The sequence below is a fragment of the Stegostoma tigrinum genome, chromosome 25, assembly GCF_030684315.1.
Source record: "Stegostoma tigrinum isolate sSteTig4 chromosome 25, sSteTig4.hap1, whole genome shotgun sequence".
Taxonomy (NCBI): domain Eukaryota; kingdom Metazoa; phylum Chordata; class Chondrichthyes; order Orectolobiformes; family Stegostomatidae; genus Stegostoma; species Stegostoma tigrinum.
The window spans coordinates 25,270,977-25,292,308 of NC_081378.1; the positions used below are offsets into that span (position 1 = coordinate 25,270,977).

Here is a 21,332-nt window from a genome sequence, read left to right on the forward strand (position 1 = left end):
TAAACTCTTAACATGCAATTTAAATTGGGAGCACTCAGTTTTAGATTGAGCATTATTGTGAGGACTTTTGATAAAGACCCACATGGGAGACTGATAATAAAGGTAAGAACCCATAAGATCCAAGGAAATTTGGCTAATGCTTTCAGAACTGGCTAAGTGCCAGAAAACAAAAGATGCTGCTTTTTGTGGGATGTTTTTGCGCAAGGAAGCCTGAGTCCAGGGTGACTCTGCACTGTTGGAGCCCCATGCTGTTTGTGGTATATATAAATGGTTTAGACTTAATAGTAGTAATGTTGATCACAAAGTTTGTGTACGATATGAAAATTGATGAGGTAGTAAATAGTGATGAGGACAAGCTTAGTTTAACAGAGGATAGAGATGGGCTGATCAGTAGCAAATGAGTTCAATCTGGATAAGTGTGGTGCTGCAGTTGAGCAGGACAAACAAAGCAAGGGCTGATGAATGCAGGATCCTGTGAAGCAATAAGTATCAGACGGAACAAAAACAGAAGTTGTTGGAAATCCTTCGTGGGTCTGGCATCATTTTGGGTCTGATGACCCTTCCTCAGAACTCAGTTCTTCACAGATGCTGCCAGGCCTGCTGAGCATTTCCAGTAACTTCTGTTTTTGTCCCTGATTTACAGCATCCACAGTTCTTTTGGTTGTTATTGAGTTTCAGAGGGACCTTGGTGTGTATAGTCTCAAAGTAGAGGGACAGGTAGTTAAAGTCGTTAAGGTGGCAAATGGGATACTTGCCTTTATTAGCCAAGGCATACAAATTAAGAGCAAGGAAGTTACGCTGGAACTGTATTAAGCATTGGTCAGGCTACAAAGTAGCGTGTGCAGTTCTGGAATCCACATTATTAGAGGGATATAATTGCACTAGAGAGGGTGCAGAGGAATATTTTTGGATGTTGCCTGAGCTGGAGAATTTTACTTGTGAAGACAGTTTGTAAAGACTAGGGTTATTTTCCTCTGAGCAGAAGAGACTGAGGGGAGACATGGTTGAGCTATATAAAATTATTTGGGGCATTGAACTTTTCCACTTCGTGGAAGGACCAATGACTGCGGGCACAGATTTAAGGGAAGAGAAGGTTTAGAGGGGATGTGACAAAAAATATTTCCACCAGAGGATGATGGTAATGTAGAACTCATCTGGAAGGGTGTTAGAGGCAGAAACTCTCATAACATTTGAGCAATATTTAGATAAGTCTTGGCAAGCATTACAAGCACATTCAAGGCTGTGGGCCAAGTACTGGAAAATGAGATTTGAATCATTAGTTGGTGGTTTCTGACAGGTGCACATTCATGAGCCAAAGGGTTTTTTCCGTGTTGTAAACCTCTATGACTCTACAAAGATCATGTTGTCATTTACCAAATTCAGTGCAAACTGTTGAGAGATACCAGTACTTTAAAAAGACAGAGATAAACACAAAAATAGAAATCACTTTTCAGTTTAGTTCATATGATTGCTTCATAAAAGCATTTGCAAAGACCTTATTAGTACTAGTCATGCATTTTACAACAAACATTGTGTACACAAAATACAGGATAGCACATTTCTTATTTAAGTACCCAGGTATGGGAAGGTCTGGTGTACCATACAACTCCAAACAAACATTCCAATTTTTACCAACTTGACCGCTGGCTGAAAGCAGCAAATAATTTGCAACAGACTGAAGAATTTTGATCAACACATTCAGAGTTGAATGCATGCTGGTAGTTTTATGTGATTTTATTAACTTCCCAGAACTTAATTGTCAACTGTTTGACAGGTTCAATGCAGCACCACAAGGCTGCATTACTGTTATAATACCTGCAGAGTCACCAACTGATCATATTAACAAACATACACAAAAAAAACCATTTCTGATTTTCTCTTTATTGAAGAGATTTAATGAAACAATCCAAAGATGTGCAGGCTAGGTGGATTAGCCATTCTAATTGCCCATAGTGTTCAGGGATGTGTAGATTAAGTGGATTATATGTTGGTGGGTCTGAGTTGAATGCTCTAAGGGTCAGTGTCTATTTGTTGGGCCAAAGGACCTGTTTCCACACTGCCTTTTTTTCATTTTTCTATAAACCACAATGTACAGGTTTAGTATCTGTGAATAATAATTAATTGAATGATAATTAATTGATTCATAGTTTAAATTTGGAAATAAACTTCCAAATTAACAACTCATGTTTAAAAACAATTGTCATATTTGAAGCTCCAATAACACTGTAACAAAACTAAGGAGACCTATCTCTACCTTTCATTATATAAATAAAATGCCACAAAAAATGTGTTAAAGTTCCCAGAAACCAATCAGAAAACAAGTGTATTTCAAATCAATAGTGTTCAATCAAAAAAGTACTGGTAAGATATAGTAGGTCATACATTTTAAGATTACACGCAGAAAGGAAGAGGTCTATAGCACTTTTTGTAATCTAAATTAAGCCTTTTCTGAGATGTCACCTTTGGCGGTCCCCTGTAGACAAAGTTAACTCTCTTCCACTCTCAGGGTGAATCCGTAGGTGGCTGTACAGTCTGATACAGCTCCCTCAAGCCGTTACACTTGGGGCAGGTGGTGGTCATAGGAAGGGGTGGATGGGGCGTGGGTATGGCAGCATGCTCCTTTTTCTGTTTTCGCCTGACTTCCACTTTGTCCTGATGGCAAGTCTTGACGTGCAATGCCTTCCCAGATGCTCCTCCTCCACTTTGGGCAGTCTTGTGCCAGTGATGTCTGTGGGAATGTCACATTTCTCAAGTGAGGCCTTGAGGGTATCAATGAAGCACTTCTTCTGTCCAGCTGAAGATCGCCTTCTGTTTTGAAGCTGGGAGCACAGCACCTGCTTGGGGAGTCTCATGTCCGTCATGCAGACAATGTGCCCAGCCCATTGAAGCACTAACCACCATCCATGATTGGCTTTGATGCTGGGGATATTGGCCTGGCTAAGGATGCTGGTGTTGATGTGTCTTTCTTCCCAGCTAATTCGTGAGATCTTGTGCAACACCCTCAGTCTAGTGCTTTTATAACCTCCCCAATAATTTTATAACATGCCTCAGCCACATAATTTTTATAACTTCCCCAACCCAATGGTTATATAATCCACAGACCTCAGAGTTGCAGTCATTGTTGCAATGTCAAGAAACATTGCAGCTAGTTTGCATAAAATGAAATCCCACAAAAACATTTGGATAGGTACATAGTTAGGAAGGCTTTATGGTGACATGGACCAAAAGTGGGCAATTGGAACCGGCTGAGCGGGCACCATGGTCAGCATGAGCCAGTTTGGGCTGAATAGCTTTTTTCCACTCTGTATTTCTCTATGACTCCATGAGTAATGAATAAACAATCTGATAATTTATTACAGTGGCATAGATGAAGAATAAATATTGGATAGGAGAACTCCTCTGCTCTTCTTTAATCAGATTATGAGATCTTTTATGTTCATCAGGAATCATGAACAAAGGGCTAACTCTTATGTTTTTGGATAAGCGAGAGTTGCGTCCAGTCTTCCTGAAGGGAATTATGCTGCAAGGCCCAGCAAGCCTTCTTGCCGTATCTTACCAAATATTCCTCATTAATTACCTACCCTGTTCCTATGGCATCCCTCATGCCCAATTTTAGCACCGTCTTACTGAACCCAAGAATAACAATTACTTATTGGTTGTCTGCTGGATAGTGCCCATGCCATATTTAAAAGGATACTATGCATTTAGATGATCAAGGATGGAGTTTGAACATATTGGAAAAGGGGAAGAAGGTACCACAAATCTCTGACAGGCACCTGGAGATTCTGTTTGAAGGAATAGAACAAAGTAGAAGAATCTATTTCCTGAAAGACTGGCAAAGGAGCTTATGCCACCAGACTATGACAGCCTGATTCAAAGTCACCAGATTGGTCTGTGCTATCTCGATGGTGAGGACTAATGCCCAGCGGTGTTGTAAAGAAGGTCAATAGCATTCTCCATTATGTCAGTATAAGTGCCACACTCCTCTCTGCTACCCCACACTCACTCCAAAACTGCTACTGCACCTATCTCCCACCAAGGTGTGTTCTCTGCCACTCTCACTATTGCACGTAACATCTTCCCTCTCTTGCTCTTACCATCTGAACCCCAGAGGGATAACCCTACACTGCCTACTCATTCATTGCCTGGGTTACCTCACCACCTTTTAACTACCTGCACCGGCGCTAAGTGCCATGCCACCCATTTTCATCGCACTCAATTTCTCCCTTTATTTCATTCCAGGAGAAGATATCCCACAATAGGGCCAAAAGGCCTGGATGGGTGAACAGGATGCCCAAAATTCAATTCCTCAGCCCTACATGCAACCAGTCTTACCCTTCACAGGAGAAGACTGGGACAGTTCTTATGGAGATGCCAAGACATCCATGTCCCACTAAAAAGTATCACTTCATTCCATTGCAATTCTCACATTAACCCCATTGTCAGTATCATTCATTGAACACCACTTCTAACTGTTGTCAGCAACGCCTTTGTTCTTTTTTGTGTTGTAGGTACTGCTAAAATGTGTAGTACCACCATGGAGAAATGGCCAGAAGCCATCTCCTTAATTTCTGTAGACAAGGGTAGCAAGGCCTTGAAACATCAGTAAGGCTACTTCCTGCACACCCGCCAACTTGGATACTGCCACATTGGTGGACATTAGCAATCTGGTGAGCACCTCACTGTAACAGTTCTGCAGCTGAGCAAGGAAGAACCACACTGAGCCCCTCAAAAAGGCTGCTGGAACTCAAGAATTGAAGGAGACCAATGGCACATGCATGAATGGCAGTGACACTAGCAGGAACTGGCTGAAAGGGGTGACAGCAGGTAGCCTGGGGTGGCAGCAAGGTACAGCCTGAAGCAGGGGACATCGAGCCCTTATGACAAGAGCGAGCCCAGGATGGCCAGGCCCTTATGGACTGTGGTGTTGAACTGTTAACTGTGTTTCCTTTTTTTTTACTTTTTAGTAACAAATTGCTTGATGATATGAGTTGCTCCAAATTGCAAACAAATGACACAGCTTGCCATCAAACACCCACTCAGTTTTAATAAGCTGTTGCATTTTCACTGTTAAAATGAACCAAACTAAACAAAGAAAGCTAGTATTTAAATCTCCCATCTTCTTTACCTATACCTTTTCTGAAAATGCTCCTTCTGGATATCATTTAATTTAAAAGAAGGAGTCTTTCACATAAGATTGATGAGTTGAGGATGTTAACACACAACGTGATAGCATTGCTATCACAAAGATAAGGCTGAGAGGGACACAAGACTGGTAGCTCAATATCTTGGCATATAGAATCTTCGGGAAAGATAGGAGGGATGTAAAAGTGGAGGCGTATTACAATATTGATCAAGGAAGGATGATATCTTACAAGATTCTTCAAACAAGTTTATTTGCATAGAAAGTAAACACAAAAAAATGCAAAATCAAATCACTTTGTTGGGGTTGTACTGTAGACCTTCAAGCAATCAGGGACAGACAGACAGCAACGTAGACAAATCAGACGTATAAAAAGAACAAGGTAAAAATGGTAGGGGATTTCATTTCCACCAATATTAACTGTAATAGGCAACATCTGACTGGCTTAGAGGGAGTAAATTCTTAAATTATGTCCAGGAGAGCTTTTTAAGCCAGCACGAGAACTTCCTACAAAAGAAGGGCTGGACCTAATTTTAGGAACAAAGCTGGGCAAGTTGTAGTGGTGAAGCATTTCAGTGATGGTGCTGACTAACGTAGTAAGACTTATGGAATTATGGATCAGGGAAAGTTTGACCAGAATAAAGGCTCTGAATGGGGAAAAGCTGATTTAGACATAAGACAGAGTCTGGCCAAAGTGGACTGGGAGCAGATAGCTGCAGAAAAATCAGAGGCAGTGAAACTTGTTTAACAAGGTAATCATGCAATATACTTCCATGTCAGAATGGTGAGTTCCTTGAAGGAGAACCTGCAGGTGGTGTTGTTCCCTTGTCCTTATTGGTGAAAGTGGTTGTTGGTTTGGAATGTGCTACCTTAGAATATTTGGCGTTTTAGTGCAGTGCATCTTGTTGATAGTATAGACTCCTGCTATGGAGCATCAGTGGTGGAGTCACTGCATCACAGCCACAAACAATAAAGCAAACTTATGTCCTGGATAACAAGGTGTGAAGCTGAATGAACACAGCAGGCCAAGCAGCATCATAGGAGCAGGAAAGCTGACATTTCAGGCCTTGACCCTTGTCAGAAGCTGAAATTTGGAAAAACTACAAATATAGGCAGAAAAAGGACAAAATTATTCTATAAGATCTTCAAAACTGATCACTTCCTAAGGTGGAAATACTCCAAATAATTACAGAACAAAACAACATAGGGTGTTGAAATTTTTGGATACCAATGTCCAAGATACAGAACAAAATAAAACACAAACATAAGAAAGCCAGCTCAATCACAAGGATGTAACTTTTGCAGAAAAGGTGGGACATTTTCAAAAGAAACAATCTTGTTTACATCTGCAAATAAGTCAATACATTACACCAAGCACTGGTTAAAAAAAAGACTGAAAATATATGTCCATCAGAAAATTTAACCTTAGATGATGGCATAATTCCTTTAGGAGAAACATTTCAACTATTCTTGGAAGAAATCTGTAGCCCAGCTGAACCAGACATGACATGGCAGAACTCATCTGTGTCAATGGATATCCGACTGGTTTAAGCTCAACACAGTAGTGAGCAGAGATAATGGGAACTGCAGATGCTGGAGAATCCGAAATAACAAAGTGTGGAGCTGGATGAACACAGCAGTTACTGCTTGACCTGCTGTGTTCATCCAGCTCCACACTTTGTTATCACAGTAGTGAGCAGCACTACTTTGTAATAAACCTACTTTGTTGAAAGACAGACTTTCAGCCTTCTGGCCTAATGTTAGATGCGGTGGGCAAAATGTCTTTGAAGACTAGAGGAATATTAGAAAAAAAGTTTCTTTAAGGCATAAAGATCATTAGTTAACATAAACATAGAAAATAGGAGTAGTAGGCCACTTGGCCCTTTGAGGTATCTCCACCATTCAATGTGATCATAGCTGAACAGACTACACACCTTGTTCTCCCTTTCTTTCCATACCATTCTAACCCTTTATCCCCAAGTATGATATATAGTTCCTTCTTGTAACTACCTTCCTGAATATCCTAGGATGCATCCCACTTCATCCAGGGGACTTACTGGTTTTTAGCCTCATTAGTTTTCCTAGCACATTTTCTTAGTGCCAGTTATTTTATTTGTTTCCTCTCCTCCTTTTGCTCCTTGATAATTTAATCATTTGGAATACTATTAGTGTTTCCTAATATGAAAGCTGATGCAAATTATTTATTGAACTTCTCTGCCACTTCCTGATTCCCCATTATTACTTCCCCAGCTTCATTTTCTCAAGGGTCTATATTGACTTTGGCTTCATTCTTCCTTTTTATATATTGAAAGGAACTCTTGCTGTTCATCTTGATATAACTTAAGAGTTTGCATTCAAAGTGTATCTCCCCCTCCTTTTTTGGGGCTGTCTTTTGTTTCCTTTCAAAAATTTCCCAATCCTTTGGCTTACTCGCTAACCTTTCAAAACATTTTTTTCTTCTTTCAATTTGATGTTATCCTCAATTTTCCCAGTTGACTTATTCCTGGAATCCTTTGGCCTCTTTGGGATATTCTTTGCTTTATACATATTTAACATCTGCCATTTGTCCTCAACTGCCTTTGCTGTGGAACTCCACTCCTGTTCTGTCCTTGGTAATTGACCTTATTTAAGCTTAACACAGGTGTTTCTGATCCAGGTTCCTCCCTCTTAAACAAAATGCTAACTTCTACAATGTCATGGTTACTGTTTCCTAGAGGGGCTTTCACACAGATATTAAACATATTAGACCTGCTTCATTACCCATTGCCAGATCCGAAATAACTGGGTCTCTGTTGGATTCACAAAATGTTGGTCCAGGAAACATTCCTGAATACACTCTATGAATACTTCTTCATGGCCACCTCTTCCAATTTGATTTTCCGAATTTACATGAAAATTTAAGTCACCCATGATTACAGTACTGTCTTTGTTACATGCTGTCATGTTGAGACCTTCATTATTCTACTTTTTATTTTTACCATTTCTTGTTGGGAGTTGTGAACTGTGAGCTGAAAGGTGGAGGTGACCCACAGGTGCTTATGAGATTATGAATAATGAAACCTTATGAATAATGGAAACAGCTGGACAGTTACTTCCTTTTTTATTTCCCTCATTTGGTTTATCACTAAACTGTGTCTGTTTGTTTGTGTTTGTGGGTATAGAGGGGTGGGGGGCTAGAATCAAAGAAAATTGGCTTTAAGTTATAGACATTAATTAGATTACCTTGTGTTTAATTTTGCTCTGCTAAAGCTACTGTGTTCTTAAATTGTTAAATGTTTTGTTTAAGCTATAAATGCAGCATCTGATATTGGTTTTTCTCAAAGTCTGATACTGATTATTCAAAAAGCATCTGGTCAATTTTGTTGTGAATAGACCGATAGGGAAGTTGATTTGATTTGGCTGTCTGTCTTTGTGTTGTAATACAGGTCACACCTTCCACTTGATTGAGGGAAGGTTCTCAGCCTGTATTCCATCGCCTGCCTTCACCCTCTGCTCTGACCTGGGGCTTTCTTCGGTCTTTTCCACTCATAGGTGCAACCTCCTGCTAAGTAACGAAGTCCTGGGCTCCATCTAGTGGCAGAGATACATGCACCAACCAACATCGACTGAATGTCTACCATTAAATGCGGCCTCTACGATCTGTAAGTATTAGAGTGCTGTGGATGAATAACTGTTTCAAAAACAAGTGTACTGCATTATATATCGTATTCCTTTTTTATTTAGTAATTTATTTTATTTTTAAGATACCTTCGTTGGAATACACATGACCCCACATGCATAATACAGTATTTTGACCTGTGATAGGAAGAAGTGCAGATGCTGGAATCAGAGACAACGCAGTGTGAAGCTGGAGGGTCACAGCAGGCCAGGCACCAGAGGAGCAAGAAAGTTGATGTTTCAGAAAGAAGGGTCCTGACCTGAAACATCAACTTTCCTGCTCCTTGGATGCTGCCTGGCTTGCTGTGTTCCTCCAGCTCTACACTGTTGTCAGTATTTTGACCTATACTTGTTTTTGTTTCCTCAGTAAGGAATGTCTGTGGTTTCTTAACTTTGGCTTTACCATTGATTCCTATGTGTGAAACAATGCTTTAATTAAAATCATTTCACTTAAAGTTGAGATTTTCAGGAATACAACTGCATTTTAAGTGACGACGTCCTGCAAACCTGCTACATTCCAATCTAAAGAAACAGCTCCTGAAGTGAAAGTCCTTTGGAAAATCATGCTTACATATCTGCAATTTTCTTAGCTACTTTTTTTCAAAAATTGTCTTGAACAATGAAACAGATCTAGGTGTTCTGTTAGTGAATCTTTCTAATAATGTTTTCAGTTAATTTACTAAGTTCCAGTTTTTGACAATTTTGCCAAGTATACTATCCTCGCTCTACTCTGGAGACTGATGCAAAGTAATTAGTCACCACATTTAGGTACAGAGGAAATAAAGTTTGGAGACAAGTACCTAGACAAAAAAAAACACTTTTACTTTAGGAAGATCAGTGAAGACACACAATGCACGATGACTCCTTTTGGTTTGAAGAGTTCAGACTGCAGAAAAAAGATTCTACACACATATTTTAGCATTAGCAGTAAAATCTTAGAACAAAAAAGGATTAATTTTTACACATGGGTAGTTATTAAATTTTGTAAGTCATTCCTATCATTAGCCATTGAACTAAAGTTAGATATAATCTTCAAGAGGAAATTTGATATAAGTAAAAAAATTAAAGTAGATAGAGAAAGAGCAGTGAAATGGGATTAAAGTGAATGTACAAGTTAACAGTACAAAGATGACGAGCAAGGTGGCCTCCTCCTGTGATAACATTTACAATGATTCAAAAATATCCAAAGGGACTATAATAGCCAAGATGATTTTGGACATATTTGACAAAAGGGATTCAGATCATAGCTTTGAATAATGATAACAGAATTTTCCTATCCACTGAATGATGATGATGAATCAGTTGGTAAAATATGACAAGATCAGAAAAATTAGATTCTCAACATTGAGAAAAAATTCTGATTTTTCAACAGAAGTTTTAATAATGAAATGAGAATCTCGTTTGTGAGCGGTGAGAGATCCATTTGCCTGCATCAACATCTCAATATTTTTGCTCCTTTTTTATAAGAACATAAGAACCAGGAGCAGACCATTTGGTCCTTTCATCTGCTCTGCCATTCATTAAGATCGTGGCTGATCTTTTCATGGCCTCAGTTCCACTTACCCATCCCCTCTCACCATAGCCCTTAATTCCTTTACTATTCAAAAAATTGTCTGTGTTAGCTTTAAAAACATTCTATGAGGAAGCCTCAACAACTTCACCGGGCAGGAATTCTACCAATTCACAATCCTTTGGGTGAAGAATTCCTCCTCAATTCAGTTCCGCTTATTTTGAGGCTTTGCCCTCTGGTTCTACTTTCACCCGCCAATGGAAACAACCTCCATGCTTCTATCTTGTCTATTCCCTTTATAATTTTCTATGTTTCTATAAGATCCTCCCTCATTCTTCTCAATTCTAACAAATGTAGTCCTAGTAACTTCAGCCTCTCCTCATAAGTCAACTCTCTCACCTGTAGAATCAACCTTGCAAATCATCTCTGTACCTCTTCCTGTGCCTGTACATCTTTTCTCAAGTAAGGTGACCAAAACCGCGGGCAGTATTCCAGGTGTGGCCTCACCAGCACCCTATAAAGCTGCAACATGACCTCCCTACTTTTAAACTCAATTTCTCTAGCAATGAGGGACAATATTCTGCTTGCCTTCTTAATTGTCCGTTGTACCTGCAAATCAACCTCCTGCGATTCACGCATAAGGACACCCAGGTCCCTCTGCACAGCAGCATGCTGCAATTTTTTTTTTTAACTGTTCATGTAATAGTTCCTTTTACTTATTCATACCAAAGTGAATGACTTCATATTTATTAACATTGCATTCCATCTGCCAGCCTTTGCCCACTAACTTCAACTATCTCTATCCCTCTGCAAACTTTCAAAATCCTCTGCGTACTTTGCTCCACCACTCATCTTAGTGTCATCTGTGAACTTTGACATACTACACATAGTCCCAAACTCCAAATCATCTGTGTAAATTGTAAACAATTGTGGGCTCAACACTGATCCCTGAGGCACAATACAGGTTACGTTAGCCAACCAGTAAGACACTCATTTATCCCCACTCTGTGCTTCGTGTTAGTTAACCAATCCCCAATCCATGATAATATATTGCCTGTAATGCCATGCACCTTTATCTTAATGCAGCAGCCTTTTATGCGGCACCTTGTTGAATGCCTTTTAGACATCCAGATATACCACATTATCAGGACTATCAGGTCCTCAGTGTCCACTGTGATTGTACTGTCTTTACAGAATTCTAGCAAATTAGTTAAGCATGACCTGCCTTTCATGAGCCTATGCTGCGTCCATCCAATGGGACAATTTCTATCCAGATGTCTTGCTATTTCTTCCTTGAATTCAAGCATTTCCCCACTACAGAAGTTAACCTACCTTTTGTCTACCTCCTTTTCTGAACAGTAACATCACAAAGGTTGTTTTCCAAACTTCTGGAACTCCCTCAGAGTCCAGTGAATTTTAATTATGAGTTAATTTGCTATTACTCCCGCCATCTCTTTTAGCTCCCTGAAATGCATTCCATCAGGGCCAGAAGACTTGTCTACTTTTAGCTCCATTAGCTTGTCCAACACTTCCTCTTTTGTTATAATGATGTTGTCTAGGTTCTCACCTATCTTAGTCTCTTTGTCATCAATTGCTGGCAAGTTATTTGTGTCCTCTGTTGTGAAGACTGACACAAAATACCTGTTCAATGCTTCAGCTATTTCCCCATTTCCCGTTATTAAATCCCCCTTCTCATCCACTAAGGGACCAATAAGACGCTCTTTTTTATATACCTATAGAAATTTTTGCTGTCTTTATATTCTGAGCTTGTTTAATCTCATAATCTATATTACTTTCCTTTGTAGCCTTTTTTTATAGCTTTCTGTTGATCTTTAAAGTTTTCCCAGTCTTATAGATTCCCATTGATCTTTGCCACTTAGTATGCCTTATCTTTCAACTTGATAGTCTCTCTTATTTCCTCAGACATGCATGGCTGATTGCCCCTTTTCTTATAATCATTTCTTTTCACTAGCATTTATTTTTGCTGAGCATTTTGAAAAATTGCTCTGAAAGTCCTCCACTTTTCCTCAATTGTCCCACCATAAAGTCTTTGCTTCCAGTCGACGTGAGCCAACTTCTCTCTCATCCTATTGTAGTCTCCTTTGTTTAAGCACAGGACCCTAGTATTGGATTTTATCTTATCATTAATTATGCCTGTCTCATTACACAGGACCAGATCTATGATAGTTTCCTCCCTGGTCTATTCCATTACATACTGTTCAAGAAAGCTATCGTGGATACATTCAATGAGTTCATCCTCAAGGCTGCCTTGACCAACCTGGTTCGACCAATCGTCATATAGGTTAAAGACCCCCATGAAAATTGTTTTTTTTTAAACATGCATTAGTAATTTCTTTGTTTATTGCTTATCCCAATGTGATGTTATTATTTGAGGCCTACAGGCTATGCCAATCAGTGGCTTTTTCTTCTTAGAATTTCTAATTTCCACCCAAACAGATTCAACCTTATTCTCTATTGAAACTACATCATCTCTCAGTACCGCCTTGATGTCATCCTTAAATATCAGAGCAACACCACCTCCCTTACCTTCCTGGCTGTCTGGCCTTCCGAATAGTCTGATACCCCTGGATATTTAATTCCCAGTCATGACCATCCTGCAACCAGGTCTCCGTAATAGCTGCAAAATCATATTCATTTGTGATAATTTGTGCGATTAACTCTTCTACCTTGTTTTGAGCGCTACGAGCATTTGGTAAGGAAACTTTATGCTAGGTTTCATAACTTCTTTTTGAATTCTAACATCCCCATTAATAATATCACCTGAGTTTTCCTTCCTCAACTTCCTTCATAGTCCTCGATGTAGTAAAACCCTCCGGCATAAACTTTCTGCACAGGGACAGTAATACATCTCATGCTTTGGAACAGGGTGGATCTCAGCATCTCACCTTGCTCTTGTAACCCTAACTCACTTTGCACTTACTTGGATGCTCATAATATTGTTGCCTTGGCTTGCCTTTTTGACTTTGCTGCTTCATTCACAACTGATAGCCAGCACAGTACTTCAGTCCAGCCTGGCCTTTTTACCACAGAAATGAAGCCAGCAGCTTTTCATGGTTGTCAGTCAAGGGCTTGACATGTTGCTGTGCAGCACCATGTTATATCAATATCACAAACACATCATGTATCAGTAACTTAAATGGTAAACACACTGAATGAGACACAAACTTTGTGCTTCAACTAAATGACAAGGAGAACCAGTCCTCAGTGAGGTCAAGATTATGAAGGGATCTTGATCAAATGAGTCAATGGGCTAAAAATGACAGATAGATGGAGTTCAATCTGTATAAATGCATTTTGGTACAACAAACAGGTGTAGGACTTATATAATTAATGGGAGAACCTTGGGTAGAATTGTAAAACACAGCATCCTAAGGATTCAGGTATACAATTCTTTGACATTTGCATCGCAGGTAGACAAGGTGATTAAGAAGGCATTTAGCGTACTTGCCTTCATTGCTCAGACCATTGAGTATAGGAGTTGGGACGTCATGTTGAGATTGTACACGATGTTGGTGAGGCCTCTTCTGGAGGGCCATATGCATTCTGGTTGTCCTGTTATAGGATTAAATTGGAGAAGGTTCAGAAAACATTCACCAGGACGTTGTGGGAATTGAGGATTTGAGATATAAAAATAGACTGGAAAGGCTGGGACTTTTTTTCACTAGGGCTTAGGAGGCTGACAGATGACCTCATTGAAGTTTACTAAATCATGAACTATACAGATAGGGTTAATGGTAGATACCTTTGCCCAAGGATGAGGGATTTCAAGACGAGGGGGCACATTTTTGAGTTGAAAGGAGAGAGATTTAAAAAACACATTTGAGGGGTGATTTTTTTTTTAAACACAGGTGATCCTCATGTGTAATGAACTTCCTGAGGAAGTGGTGGATGTGGGCACAGTTACGTTTAAAAGACATTAAGCTATGTACATAAATAGGAAAGGATTGGAAGATTATGGGCCAGGAGCAGGCAGGTGCGACTGGTTTAGTTTGGGATTATGTTCGGCATGAACTGGTTAGACTGAAGGGTCTGTTTCTGTGCAGTCTCACTCTGACTCTAAGATGGACTGTTGCCAGTCAGTCAAGGGCAATATTTGATTTCACTCCAGGGGCCTGGACATGATGAGGTGGCCACCTGTGCTGGTCAGCATCAAGGCTGCCGTACACTGCCTCGAGGAATTCCCTTGGGTCGAGAACCATGTCTCTAGGAATTCCCATGTGTGTCTATGTTTGGCTTGGGCTACTGTAATTACGTTGTCCAATTAAACTGACGGCCTTCATTGATTCTATTCCCAATTCCTCTGCCTCCGCCGCATCTGCTCCCAGGATGAGGCATTCCACTCTCGCACATCCCAGATGTTCAAGTTCTTCAAGGCCCGCAACATCCCCCCCCACAGTGGTCGAGAACACCCTTGACCGCGTCTCCCGCATTTCCTGCAACACATCCCTCACACCCCACCCTCGCCACAACCGCCCAAAGAGGATTCCCCTCGTTCTCACACACCACCCCACCAACCTCCGGATACAACGCATCATCCTCTGACACTTCCGCCATCTACAATCCGACCCCATCACCCAAGACATTTTTCCATCCCCACCCTTGTCTGCTTTCTGGAGAGACCACTCTCTCTGTGACTTCCTTGTTCGCTCCACACTGCCCTCCAACCCCACCACACCCAGCACCTTCCCCTGCAACCGCAGGAAGTGCTACACTTGCCCCCACACCTCCTCCCTCACCCCTATCCCAGGCCCCAAGATGACTTTCCATATTAAGCACATCTGCCAATGTGGTATACTGTATCCATTGTACCCGGTGTGGCTTCGTCTACATTGGGGAAACCAAGCGGAGGCTTGGGGACGGCTTTGCAGAACACCTCCGCTCAGTTCACAATAAACAACTGCACCTCCCAGTCGCGAACCACTTCACCTCCCCCTCCCATTCTTTAGATGACATGTCCATCATGGGCCTCCTGCAGTGCCACAATGGTGCCACTCGAAGGTTGCAGGAACAGCAACTCATATTCCGCTTGGGAACCCTGCAGCCCAATGGTATCAATGTGCACTTCACCAGCTTCAAAATCTCCCCTTCCCCCACTGCATCCCAAAACCAGCCCAGTTCGTCCCCTCCCCCCACTGCATCACACAACCAGCCCAGCTCTTCCCCTCCCCCCACTGCATCCCAAAACCAGCCCAGCCTGTCTCTGCCTCCCTAACCTGTTCTTCCGCTCACCCACCCCTTCCTCCCACCCCAAGCCGCACCTCCATTTCCTACCTACTAACCTCATCCCACCTCCTTGACCTATCCGTCTTCCCTGGACTGACCTATCCCCTCCCTACCTCCCCACCTATACTCTCCTCTCCACCTATCTTCTTTTCTCTCCATCTTCGGTCCGCCTCCCCCTCTCTACCTATTTATTCCAGAACCCTCACCCCATCCCCCTCTCTGATGAAGGGCCTAGGCCCGAAACGTCAGCTTTTGTGCTCCTGAGATGCTGCTTGGTCTGCTGTGTTCATCCAGCTTCACACTTTATTATCTTGGATTCTTCAGCATCTGCAGTTCCCATTATCTCTGATATCAAGGAAAGTTTGTCGTGTGATGGCTAGATTCCTTCCTATCTGTCCATGTAATGTTTGTGGTAGTTGTTGCATGGTATTTTGTAAACTACATTGATTCTGCATGTTGTGGGAATGGGATCTTTAATCTGAGAGTGTTTGTGCTGCGAGCTTGTGTGCTACCACAATTCAAAGTGATCTTAAGATTCTCACTGTCAGTTCTAAGGCACGGTTCTCAATCCATAAGGCAATCAACAAACATATAGAATTGGATCCCATATACAAGCCCATGCAGAACAAAACTGGAAATGACACTACTCACCATAACAGACTGGACAATATAAATTCCAAGCGGAGTAGAACAACATTGCTTCATTGGAGGCCTTACTGAAGATGTTACCTATCATGGTGACAAAACATCTGAACAAAAACAAGCCAGCTCGGCGAGCAAGTCAACAACCTAACCCACAACCTAAGCTACAGATCTTTTCTAAAGCTTTAAAGGCCCATAGTCTTGCTTTCACATTTTGGTTACCCTTCAGCATGTTGTGCCGCATTACTACTGTACTGAATAGTGTAGATTTCAAACAGATCTGGCAAGTGAAAACTGGGCACCCATGAGGAAGTGTGGGCCATCAGCAGCAGTAGAAATGTATTTGACCTCATGATCAAGCATATCCCCATGCTACCATTACCAACAAGTCAGGGAAGCAACCCTTAAAATGAGGAGTTAAATTGGTAAAGTTACAAAACAGGACTACTTGTGTGCCAAGCAGCATTAAATGGGCACAGCTGAGCAATCAACAGATTAGATTTGAGCTCTGAAGTACTGTCAAACTTAGCTGTAAAAAATACTGGACAAATACACAACTAAAAGGAAGAAGCAGCTCCACAAATATCTCCATATTCATTATGCACTGCAGAAATTTACCAAGGCTCCATAGACAGGCCCTTTCAAATGTGTGACCTAGGTTTTAAAAGGACATGGGCAGTAAATAGGTGTAACCCCATTGATAGCAATTTCATTTCCAAGCCACACGCCATTGTGACTTAGAAACATAGCTGCATTTCAAATTTTCCTTATTTAGGATTGAGTAGGCAAGTTCAGTTCCCTTTTTTTTGCAAGTCAGCGATTGGTGAAGTTATATGTTTTGCTTTAAGCTAATACTGCTACCTGTGCATCGAGGTTCCACTCTGAAATCTCTGAGCCGTACATGCCTATATATATATTGTCCCCAGGGCTGTTTGCTCCTTATCTCTAAGGAAAGCTTTGCAACTCCTTATGTACTCTATCACTTCTTTACGTGTGTCATGTATAGGGTATTACAACTCTTCTGTATAATGTCTAAGATCTCTCTCTTCACTTGCTCGTTCTAGAGTGGTGTCTTCTCTTTTACTGACGTCACAGTCATGTTTTCAGTTACATCATGATTTTTGTGAACCTCATTATATCACAGGTTGATCACCAATTCTGAAGCTGAGGTAAGCGTCAGCTCAAAGAGCCACATGAGCTTTGTGATACTGGTGTTAAGGCCAAGAATCTCAGCTCTGGCGGGTGGACCAGGAGTTAATTACTGTCAGTCCTCTTTGCAGAAATGCACTTCTTTGAGTGATCTTTCCCCCCTCACTTCATTGATAATTTGATAATCAAGCTTCAGTACTGTGAATTCTGATTAGATTAGGCTTAGATTTAAGAATGCAATTCGATTTACATGAGATTTGCAGTTAATCTGGGGGTAAGAATTAGATCCAGAATTAACTTTATGGTTAGTTCACTTTATTTGCAGCTGGAACATTACTGAAAGGAGACTTTTACTTGGACTATGAAGAATCTCTGGATGTGAGTTTGCTCGCTGAGCTGGTAGGTTAGTTTTCAGACGTTTCGTCACCATTCTAGGTGACATCATCAGTGAGCCTCTAGTGAAGCGCTGGTGTTATGTCCCGCTATGACATGACCCACTATTACTAGCATCCTTACATACAGATGAGGAAGGACACCACTTTGATTGGGACAACACATCCATCCTAGGACAAGCCAAACAGAGCCACGCACGAGAATTCCTAGAAGCATGGCATTCCAACCGGAATGCCTTCAACAAACACATTGATTTGGAGCTCATCTACCATTCTCTGAGAAAAAGAACAGGAAATGACATCACCAACACAGGAAATGACATCACCAACCAAGGAAACCTAAACAGATAAATAGAAAGTGGGGCATAACACCAGCACTTCACTGGAGGCTCACTGATGATGTTACCTAGAATGGTGACAAAACGTCTGAAAACTAACCTTCCAGCTCAGCGAGCAAACTCACATCCAGAAACTCAACCTGAGCTACAAATTTTCTCAAAACTCACTATGAACGATCTCCACACTGGATGGATTTGCTGGATGACACTACATGATAAGACTCTGAGTATATGACTGTGGGTAAAAGGAAATTGATAACTCTTCTGTAGGCATGTAAACTGTAAAAGGATGGTTAGAAGAAGAGAAAGCTCGATTAAGGGCTGAAATGGGAAGTTATACATGGAGGCAGAAGACATAGCTGAAGTATTGAATGATACATTGTGCCTATCTTCACCAAACCAGAAAGTATTGATGCTGTAGAGATTTTCAAAAGGCATTTAATAAAGTGCCTTTGACAATCTTGCCAGCAATCTGAAGTCCATAACATGAAAGAGGTAATGGTAACAATATATAAAATTGGCTGACTGACCTGGAGAGTGTAGTGGTGAACAGTTTATAAGACTGGAGGACAGTATTTAATGGAATTCCCCAGTTGTTGCTATTGTTTTACTTGACTTTATATTAATGACCTTGACTTTGGTGTGTAGGATATAACTAAAAAATTTGCAGTGGACTCAAAACATGAAAGAATTAACTGTGAGAAGAAAGACAGGCTTCAAAAGAACATTGCCATTCTACCAGTCTGTCTGTCTTATAAGCAAATGAAATTAATATAGGGAAGTGAAAAGTAGTCAGAAGAATTAGATAAGGTAATATAAACTAAAGAGTAAAACTCTATAAAGGGTGCATAGGAACAGAAGAGCCTATTTATATACATATGCACAAATCATTGAAAATGGCAACTTAGTTTGAGAAAATGATTAATAAGGCAAATGTGATCCTATGGCTTTACAAACTCAGATGTAAAAGTACATGGAAAAGAAAAGGAAGTTATAGTGAATATTTATGAAAGACTGGTTCAACCTCAGCTAGATATTAGGGAGGACGCAGAAAAAAAATGGTGTGAATGGTGTAAGAGATTTTATTGTGAGGATAAATGGAGAGATTGAGGCCTTCAAGGGAAGGTTGAGAGGAGATTTGCTAACAGTGATCAAAATCCTGAGTGGCCTAGACAAAGTAGATGGGAGAAATTTTTCCTACAGTTTGGCAGCTGCTGCTGGATTTGGCTTGTGGGCACATTTGTTTCTCCTCAAATTATATGCTATGTCATTACAGCATGACAATAATGTATGATAATCATTGCTGGGTTAGACTATGGCTTATGTTTTCAGTGAACCTGTGGGGGTAATATCAGAAGCAGAACAGGTCCTTGGTAATGTGAGCAGTCAACCCTTGTCTCACACACAATGAATGTTTAACATAATGCTCAATACTGTGGGATGTGGAAGATTTGACAAGGAGGGTTATAAACTGTCTGTACATGGCCCTTAGGCATAGTAGACGATATTCCAATGTATATAGCACAAGCCATGTCACATAATTACCATAGTAGATTGTAAGTGTGGTAGGGTTACTGAAATCTTGTTAGTCCCAACCATATCCCCAAAATCAGCTGAGAAAGACAGAATTGTGCATAAAAACATGTTATCAAATACTTAAAATGAAAGGAAATCATTTGTGACCTTGTGCAGTCTATGAAATCTTGCACTGTTTTGTGGATTGAGATTACTGTGATTAATTTGTGATGAACAATGGCACAGTTGAGGCTGGTGGTGGCTGGAATTTGTAGTTCACATAGTTGGTGAATTCTATGATTATAGATAATTTAAAACTGTTCTGTAAGTGGGCAATTAATGTAGGTGCCCGTTGCATCACACGTGATGAGAACCTGTATCCTCAGAAAAAGAATGTTCACTCTGCGTACTCCAGGCATGGTAGCAGCTATTTTTCATTTCCCTATGTATGTTCAATTTGAAACAGGATAGTTGACAACACTAGTTGTGTTTCATAAAGTGAATAATAAACTGATTTTGTAATCCAGGTGACCTCCCAAACCTTCCTGGCGCTTTCTTCAATGCACTCCCTATTGTCCCATCAGTTCCGGGCTTTCACATGTTTTCATTCAACTTTTCCAAATAAGTACTTATCATATTTCATTACTTCCTGATACCTCACCATACAGTTTAGTTATGCCAGCCACCGTGATGCACTGTCCCCACTGTCAAAGCCAGGGTGTGATATTCAAATTGATGACCCATCCCTCCTGCAACAATCTGTATCCTCCAGTCCAGTATCATCCCTACCTTAATGTGTTAAGTTGTCGAATCAAAAATGATCAACCCTCTGAATCCCAGTATACTGCCTCCAATCCATGCAATTGGAGTCATAGTCATAGAGCTGTACAGCATGGAAACAGACCCTTCAGTCCAACTTGCCCATGCCAACCAGATATCCCAAATTAACCCAGTCCCATTTGCCAGCAGTTGGACCATATGCCTCTAAACCCTTCCTATTCATGTAACCATCCAGACACTCTTTGAATGTCCTAATTATATAGAGTCGCCCAACTCGCCAACCATAACAGTAGTCTTGATAAACCCCTTGACTTTCAGTATATAGAACACCAAAACTGCCAATGGCTTCAATCCATCCCTCACCCACTTAGTGCCATAGTCCTAGAATGAGTGGCCTGGCTCCTGAATAATTTCTCTGCAGTTCCCCAATCAAGTTACCGCTAATCCCTTGATTGATTGTACACTGAACCTAGAGGACTGATGGTGTTACCTAGCATAGTGACAAAATGTCTGAATGAAAACAAGCCAGCTCGGCAAGCAAGTCAACAACTTCAAGACTGCGGGTCACCACAGTATATGTGGGGTAGTCAGTCTGGCCAACTGTGTCATGGACAAATTCATCTGTCATATACGTACTGCTGAGGATAGTGTGAAGAAAAGTTTTCCCTCAAGTTGGTTCCCTGACCACCTACTGCACGCCTAATTAACTGCAATTTCCAGTAGTAATATGGCAGCTTAGTCAGCAGTCTGCTACTAAGTGACTCTTGGCAATGGATACTGAAGTGACCACGCAGCATATATTGTATGTTCTTGTCAAACCTAGTATGTTCAAGAGGTGGTCAACTCAGAGGAGAACTGATTGATCAGTTGAGATGAGATGTCACGATTCAAACTTGAATTGGCATGAAAGTTAAAGATTTTATAGAAGTGTGCAAAATTTCCAAATCTACCTGACTTTAAGT

General features: G+C 40.8%; 1 protein-coding gene across 16 annotated transcripts in view; it reads right to left on the reverse strand.

Annotated features, from left to right (window-relative positions):
- LOC125463094 (membrane-associated guanylate kinase, WW and PDZ domain-containing protein 2) overlaps positions 1–21,332 on the reverse strand; it is a 545,354-nt gene that overhangs the window by 298,567 nt on the left and 225,455 nt on the right. For 3 of the 16 annotated variants that reach the window (XM_059654591.1, XM_059654590.1, XM_059654589.1), the window contains one exon: positions 13,780–13,883. The exons of the other annotated variants lie outside the window; for them this stretch is intronic. In XM_059654591.1, the coding sequence (XP_059510574.1) occupies positions 13,780–13,873 (94 nt within the window). In that variant the 5' untranslated portion in view covers positions 13,874–13,883. The remainder of the gene's footprint in view (positions 1–13,779; positions 13,884–21,332) is intronic. 16 annotated transcript variants of the gene reach the window in all.